The 8,047-nt window shown below is 39.1% G+C and overlaps 1 protein-coding gene across 4 annotated transcripts in view; it reads left to right on the top strand.

The window, feature by feature from the left end:
- The window catches only part of ghrb (growth hormone receptor b), a 33,611-nt gene that overhangs the window by 9,408 nt on the left and 16,156 nt on the right, over positions 1 to 8,047 (top strand). For 2 of the 4 annotated variants that reach the window (XM_005921691.3, XM_005921692.2), the window contains exon 2: positions 3,085 to 3,172. The exons of 1 other annotated variant lie outside the window; for it this stretch is intronic. In XM_005921691.3, coding sequence (XP_005921753.1) covers positions 3,094 to 3,172 — 79 coding nt within the window. In that variant the 5' untranslated portion in view covers positions 3,085 to 3,093. Of the gene's footprint in view, positions 1 to 23; positions 3,173 to 8,047 lie in introns of those variants that run through there. One more of the 4 variants, XM_042220581.1, reaches the window with a different exon arrangement.

Below are 8,047 nucleotides of genomic sequence, written 5' to 3'. Positions count from 1 at the left end.
GTACCTCTGGTGCAAATTACTGACCTCTGTCATCATTTTAAGTGGGGGAACTTGCACAATCGGTGGCTGACTAAATACTTTTTTGCCCCACTGTATGTCAGGGATTAAATGTGGAGGACTTTCACTGGTCCGGTCCACTTAAGCAGTATGTAGCCCACGGTGTAAAATGAGTTTGACATCCCTGATCTGAGGTGTGAAAACTCATCATTATGCATAGAAGATCTTTATTTGTGAAAGAGTTAAATTATTAAAAGATAAACGTTTTGAAACCACTGAAAGTGTTTTCTGAGTTGTATGTGGTGCAGCGTCATTCACAAGGCCTACAACAAATACCGCCTTCATCCTAACATATATGTGGTTTTGCGTTTTCTTTAACTTTTGAAAATTCCTTGGCACAAATTTATAAGCTCCAACAGTCTGAGCAGTGCTAAGTTTTTAAATGTTATAATAAGTGTTTGTGAGAAATATTTATACAAAAAGACCTTTATTATCATCCCTCATTAACACCTCTAATCTAAGCTCACAGAAGTGAGTTCTGGGTAGATTAATTTGGCACCGAAAAAATTGCAACTGATGTCAGCAAACAAGAGCTACGCAAAGCCCAGAGAAGTAGTAAGGTTGGATTTCACAAGAGCTGGCAGGACTCCAGCACCACTGGCTGGGTGTCACGTTCAGAAGAAATCTGTTTAGTATTTCGAAATATGCCTTTCCAAGAAAGATGGATTGTTTGTGAATACCAAGAAGCATAATGAATAAAACACATTTCTTAACCTGCTTGTCCTTGCTGCTTTCGAATAACTGGTGTTGTCTCATTCATCCCCATCTTTGTGTAGCAAAAAAAGATAACAAAAACATGTCATTAAACAGGTTGCAGTTTTGAACAGCTGCTAAAATACTGCTATGGATATGCACTCACTGGCCACTTTGTTAGGTATACCTGCTCCGCTGCTTTTTAATGCATATCTGCTAAGCCTGCATTTAGACATGTAAACATGGTCAAGATGACCTGCTGAAGTTCAGACTGGGCATTGAAATGGGGGGAAAAGGTGACTGAAGTAACTTTGAACATGGCATCGTTGTTGGTGCCAGACGGGTTGGTCTGAGTATTTCAGGAACTGCTGATCTGAAGGGATTTTCCCACTCAACCAAGAAATCTGCAGCAACTGCACGATGTTATCACCATGTTTGCACCATGTTTAACCTATACAGTGAAGAATTAAGGCAGTTTTTCAAAGGAAAAAAGGGGGTCCAAGTCACCACTAGCAAGGTGTACCTAATTAAGATGCCAGTGAGTGTAACTGTCTTACTGCTTCATCATTTCGTTGCGTTAAGAAGCTGCAGTTTCTGCTTCTGCTGCTGCTTCTTTGTGCACTCTGAGCTTCATATAATAAAGTGATTTGAAGTGTGGATGAATGAGACTTAGTCATTTATTCTTTTCTTGAGTTTAATGTAGGTAACAAGAAATGCATCCATTAAATTGTGATAGTGCAAAAGATGTAGCACGTAGTGGTGTCTGGAAAAACAAGCAACATGCAACTAGCTTAAAATGGACACTGGGCTAGCTTGTTAGCTCAGAAATTTCTTAGACATGTGGATGGACAAATCTGAAAATGTCACTCACTCTTAAACTGAAAGCTTAACTATAAAGAATTTTACTAGCCAGTTTCCCAAACACGGATTAAACCTAAAAGGAAAAAAAAAATCTGTGACAACTCTATTATTGAAAAAAGGTTTAGTCTAGGATGAGGCTTAATCCATTTTGGGGGAATTGAGCCGTGTATTTAACAAAGGCCTCAGTCATACAGCGAGCCCCCGGCAACCACTGGTTGCTAGTGAAAAATGTGTATTCCCTAACTGGCTGGCGGATGCTTGTTAGCTTCCAGCAACCACTCAACCAATCAAAAACCGTGAGTCAACTGCTTTCAACAACTTCTGTGTTCTTATTGTAACACCTCTACTAATGTTCTAGATAAGAATTAATAAATAGCTAAAGCTGCTAAACAGAAACAAGCAAACAAACTGAAAATAAACTGAATTAAAGGCAAAATGTCAAAATAAATAAAAATAAAAACTAATCAGAAAAGAATTTTAGAGCGCTCAAGCACTCCCAAAACCATAGTAGCCCTGAAAATAATAGCAATAATAGTTTGGAAAATAATGCTAAAATGCTAACTTCTAATGCTAACCCAGAAAGAAGATGAAGAGGTAATCTAACGACACAAATCAGTGGTGCAGATTTAAAACAAGTCTTACCTGAAGCGTTAGCAGGCAAAAGTGCAAATTGTTGTGATGATGAAGGGTGATTAAAGTGACTTAATAAGTTTCTGCTTAAGCATATTTGCTGTTTAAATAGCGTCAAAAACACTGGCTGGCTAATTTTAACCTTCAGTGTTTGTTTACAGTATAGGACAGTTACAGATCCAGGTATGAACAAGTGAAAAGAATGTTACCTGTCCATGGCCAGCAGCAGCCCGTATTGATTTAGGATATCGGTATGACTTTATTGTTATAAATTCTGTTTCACTGTTACCTTTGCACAGAGAAGGAGAGAGGAAGACAGAGAGGGGGAGGACAGAGATTTCTGAGATAAATAATATTTGTGTTTTCTTGTTTTCAGTACAGCTGGTCTTCTACATGCATTAAGCACTAGGTTGTTATATATTATTTTAGAATCTTTACTCAAGTCATGGATTTTTTTATTTATCAGTTATTGTGCAGAAAAAATGCAAAAGAATGCAAATGTGCAAAAGTTTAATAAAGTTAATCCAATTTTCTTACAAGCAAGCTGAAACTATAAACATACAGAGATTGTTACTAATGTATAGCACCTGCAGCAGTGTGGCAGTCGTCGAAGTAGTAACATTCGTTCAGCATGGGAAGCTGGTATAGAATATTTTAGTAAACCAGGAAAAAAAATTCTTTGCCTTAAATAACAGTGCCTCAGCAGAGGTTTAGATCTAGTTACGCCCCGGTGGGAGCGTACTGGTTTAATGGTGGTAGTGGGCTGGGCCTTCGTCAGCTGTGTGGTTCAGCTGGGTGGACTGCCCTGAGAAACTTAACATTACCCACATGTCTCCTCCACAGCTCCACACCATGGCTCCCACTCTCACCATGCTCCTCTTTGTGCTTCACATCCTCACTGCTTCGGTGCTGCAGTCAGCCTCAGAACCAGGTAGGATTTTGAATATTTATTTCAATAAATCAGCATGCATGTTTGTAAAGCTGTGGAAGACCTGATTCAGGTTTGAAAACACAGTCATTAAATGACATTAATTCGTGCCTTTGGTTGTGTTTTGCAACTCTACTGCTATGACATCTGGTGCCTTCTACTAGCCAGATTTTCAGATGCTGTTGAACTGTTTTGTGGGAATAAAAATTGAGGAACATCATAATAACTGGGGAACTATTACCAGAGATCAGGATGCTTTTAATGGTCACAGGAGACTTTGAGCCTAGTGTAATGTAAAATACTAATAGTTGCATACTTACTGAGTTGTTTTGGCTTTAAATGAAATGGGTTGCATAACACATTCACAGAGAGCCTCGGTGAGCAGAGAGCAGCTTTCTAGTGAAGTGGCTTCCCAGGAATTCTGAACAGAGAGCACTCGGCTGTTGTTAAACAATGGGAAGCTGTTCAGTTCGTAGAGGCCTGGCTTTCTACCAAACACTCCGCAAATGGAAGTGGAAATGCTGTGTATGTGGACACATAGGCTGTGTTTTATCCACAGTGATAAACTATGTCTGTGCTGGCTATTTATGTCACACACGGACATCCGGTTATTTGTCTTGTTACATAATGCTCAGTAAGTTAGCAGAGGTGTGGACAGAGAACATAATCTCCTGCTGTTTGCTATTATCCTCTTTGTGCTCAGTACCCTTTAGGTGGGATTTTACAAGGCCGCTGTGTTTTGACAGGAGTGTTTGCTGCTCTAGAAAAAAAAATGAGACTGAGGACAGCTTGTTGATTGAAAACAGTGAAGTCACAAGTAAAAGAGTTCTTTTTAAAAACAGATTTGGCAACACGCTAGCCAGCTTGTAGTGACCTGTACATTTCTGACTCACTCCAGTGATCTCAAATGTTGTGGAGGGATTCTTATTGGTTTAGTGTCACCATGGTTAATGGCTGCTTCTCCAGTGGGAGGAATATCTACAGAACCAACATAAACTTCATGATCTAATTGTGTAATATGAGAATCTACACTGGAATTTTTTAGTGTAGACACGATTTTCAGAATCAACATAAATTTAAAAAGGCTGAATCATCATCAAAATATAGCCAGAGGCCTTGAAATTGTATTTACACAAATGTACACTATATGGACAAAGGCACTGGGACCCTCTTTGTAGCTATAATAGCCACTATTTGGTGTTGTGCTTTGTGATGTAATGCTTGCGTGCAATTGCCCTGCCATAGAAACCCATTCCATGAAGCTTCCACTGCACAGTTTCTGTGCTGATGTTATATCCATAGGAATTTCTAGCTCTGCAGTAGCTGACTCAGCAGATCATTGGCGATGTTTATGCACAGTGGTCCCTCGTTTATTGCGGGAGTTACGTTCTTAAAAATAACCCGCGATAAGTGAAATCCGCAAAATAGCCAGCTTTATTTTTTACAATTATTATAGATGTTTTAAGGCTGTAAAACTGCTCACTACACACTTTATACACATTTCTCAGACAGGCATGAACATTTTCACACTTTTCTTTCTTATTTAAACACTTTCAAAGTTCAGACCTGATGGTGCAAAACATTTCGTCAACATTGTTGTGTTTGTTGGGGAGAAAACGTGCAAACATACAGTACAGCACTTCAGAGTCACACTGCTAGTAATCGAAGAATTATGTAAATTTGACAAGCTGAATGCATTCTGTACTGTACAGTAGGGCTGGGCCATATCATACCGTTCACGGTAATACCGGTATAATGTTGGGCAATGATAAGAAAATGAAATATCGCGATAGAATATGGGTAAAACGTGCATGCGTAGTGCCTTTGTTTTCATACGCACATGGCGGAAAAAGTATGGCAGCGGAATGAGAAGAAATGAGAATGAGAAGGGCGAAAGCGGATCATTGAATGAAACGAATGAACCAGAATTAGTTTGTAAAAATGCTGCAACTTCAGTGGTGTGGAACTGGTTTAGCTTTCGTCCATCAGATACACAACAAAGCACTATTTTTGGTAGCGCATGCTAGCGGGCCGTCGTTATTACCGTGTTGTTTGGAAAATACGGCACACTTAAAATCAATCCTTTGATTTTTCTGAAAATCGACAGATTATAATCCCGTGTGCCTTATGTAGGAATTCTGGTTGTGTTTAATGAGCTTGAAACGATTTTATGTCGTACACGGTGCTCGAAAATCTGTCAAATGTTTCAATACGACTTTGCTAAGCTACGAACACGCACCGCTTGATGGATTGTCGGAGCATTACTGCTATTGTAGGCAGGAGCCTCGCGGAGTGATATGTACTGCGCTTCAACATAATATTACTGTATTGTGTGTGTATAACGTCTTTTTAAGTTTTGTGGATATTATACAAGGCTATGCTGAGGATATGTCGGCCAATTTCCACTGGAAATGCATTTTGGTTAAACTGTCAGCAAGGATTTTGCATTTGCACTGTTAAATTTTTATATAACTTTAATGCACAGAAAAACAGCAGCTTGTTTAAGTGAAAACACATTGATTTTTTTTTTTTTTGCACTAATAAAATGTGGCGTTGCAAAGTATTTTGTCTAGTGTCAATTATATTGTCAGTTATATCGTTATCGCAAATTTTGAAATGTATATCGTGATAAATAGTTTTGAAGGCGGGTCATCTACCAATCAGTTCAATCGCTGGCTGCTCCAGTCTCCAGACTGCATGCCTAAGTACCCTTTGGCCTAGATACTGAACCCCAAGTTGCTCTTCGATGTGTTCATTGGAGTATGACTGTGTGTAAAAGGCCTTAGGTGTAGAAAAAGTGCTTGTATGAATTAGGGCTGCCACAAACAATTATTTTGATAGTTGACTAGTCACAGATTATTTTTGCGATTAGTCGCCTAATCAGATCATGCATCCACTGGACGTAAAGCGTACAGCTTATTGCAGCAGCATGCGTCTGCTCTTATATAACTATCATTAGCTTACAGCTTGAAGTTTTTAAGCTGTAAGACAAGATGATAGTTTATTAAACTTTTAATGAAATTGGGTTTTTTTTAGTTTTTTTTTACTTTTAATTCCACTCACTGGTTAGATTTGGCACTGAAAACGACTGCTGAGTTTAGGTAAAATCTCCATGGATAGGATTAGGAGAGGACTGGTTTGGATTTAAACACACCCTTTCACAACAATGGCCCTGTTTGTTGTGAAATAATGAGTTGGGAGGGACCAATTGGGCTCAATTAATCCTTAACATGGTGCATCAGGGCAAGATGCAAAAGGACAACTTGTGCCTTTTTTCATCTGCCATATCAGTAGTTTTGACAAAGGGGCACTAGTTGATGCCCTGGAGATGAGAAAGGGCTGTAACATCTGAGGCAACCAGTGAGGCATAAAATACCACACTCAATCTGGCATTTCCGCTAGCATTTTGAAAATGAAACGGTTAAACATAAATGAAATAATTAAGAAATGTAACTGGCTTTCAAAGTAATGATGATGAAAGCAGAGGAAAAATTTAGAGGATTTTAAAGAGTTAAAAAATAGTGAACAATCAGTCGGCTTTAACAGTTTTGTTCTTGTTTCACAATAAAAGTCAACATTATCTGTTTCAAGTTTCAAGGTTGTTTTGTTTTTTTCACCTAAGGTAACAAAACTTTTACAATAGCTCTGTCACATCTTAAGGGGTGTTTATGCTCTTTCTTTCCTCCTTCCTTGTTCCATTTGGCCCCTTATATGATCATCTGGGTCAAGCTACAGCATTGGAACAAATAGTACATTTCTTTTGAGAGCACACATAGCCAAAAATAACTCCTCTCACTTTCCAGCTATACTGAAGCACCAGCTGTGGGAGGTACTACTTCTAGGAATTGAGTGGTCTATGTAGGGGTCAACAAGTGTTTTTCCTCTTTGCTACTAGAGCACCACAGGGGATATTACTTAGAAATCAGGACATTTGCCGTTGATAAAACAGCATTTCCTCTCTTAGGAGGTTATATTGTTGCTTTTTGGCATGAATAAACTGTTTTCCTGCCCATGATTTGCCCATAAAGCTTGTTGGGTCTCTAAAAGGCTGGAACTTTAATCACCGATAAGGGCTTCTTGGCTCTTAGCCAAGGAAGGAAATGGCTTTTCTAAATGTAGCGCGTAAGGCATTTCCCCCCTGAGAGTGCACTTATTGATGTCTGAGCATGTGAATCTCTAAATCACTGTTTTCGCTGTCTGCTCACAGGAAAGACATTAATGAAGGCTTCCCACCAATATGCTGAGCACAGGTTAACAGGTGCAATAAGGGAAAAAACATGAACTGATTAATTAGGTGGATTTGGTAAGTGTACGAGGCCGTCCGTCAAAAGGAAATTAATTTATCTGCTATTTCCCTTCAGAGCTAAAACATAACACATCTTATCAAAACAAATCACACAAGGGTGTTTTGTTTTACCCTGAAATAGGCTGCCAGGAGGCCTCTGAGAAATAAACATGCAGTAAACATGTTTACCCCGTAAGCTCGTGGCAGATCTGTAAGAGAAGCCCTGTAATGAGAACAAGCTGTAAGCTGATATTGCCATCTTGGAAACCGTCTGCGTGTTTTGTAGCTCTAATGATATCTGCTGCTCCAGAACTCCTGCTCACATGTTTACTTACACCACAAGTGAACTCTGCTTGGTGGCTGCTAAGCAAACACAGCAGCACTTTGATGCACAAGCACAAAAATGAAAACCCTTTGCAAGCCAGTCTAGTTTTTTTAATCACTTCTCTGCCTGCAAATGGCCCAACTACACAACATGTGTATAATACGCTGTGGCACAATAGCCTTTTCCATTTTGTCTTCTTTTTCACTTTCACTCAGTACTTTAAATACAAGTGAAATGAACCCTGAAATCACAGAATTGTTGTTAGCAA

This window comes from Haplochromis burtoni, unplaced genomic scaffold (genome assembly GCF_018398535.1).
Source record: "Haplochromis burtoni strain Fernald_Lab_line unplaced genomic scaffold, NCSU_Asbu1 Contig_51, whole genome shotgun sequence".
Classification (NCBI taxonomy): Eukaryota; Metazoa; Chordata; class Actinopteri; order Cichliformes; family Cichlidae; genus Haplochromis; species Haplochromis burtoni.
The sequence above is the reverse complement of the archived record's forward strand: the minus strand, read 5'-3'. Positions and strand labels throughout refer to the sequence as shown.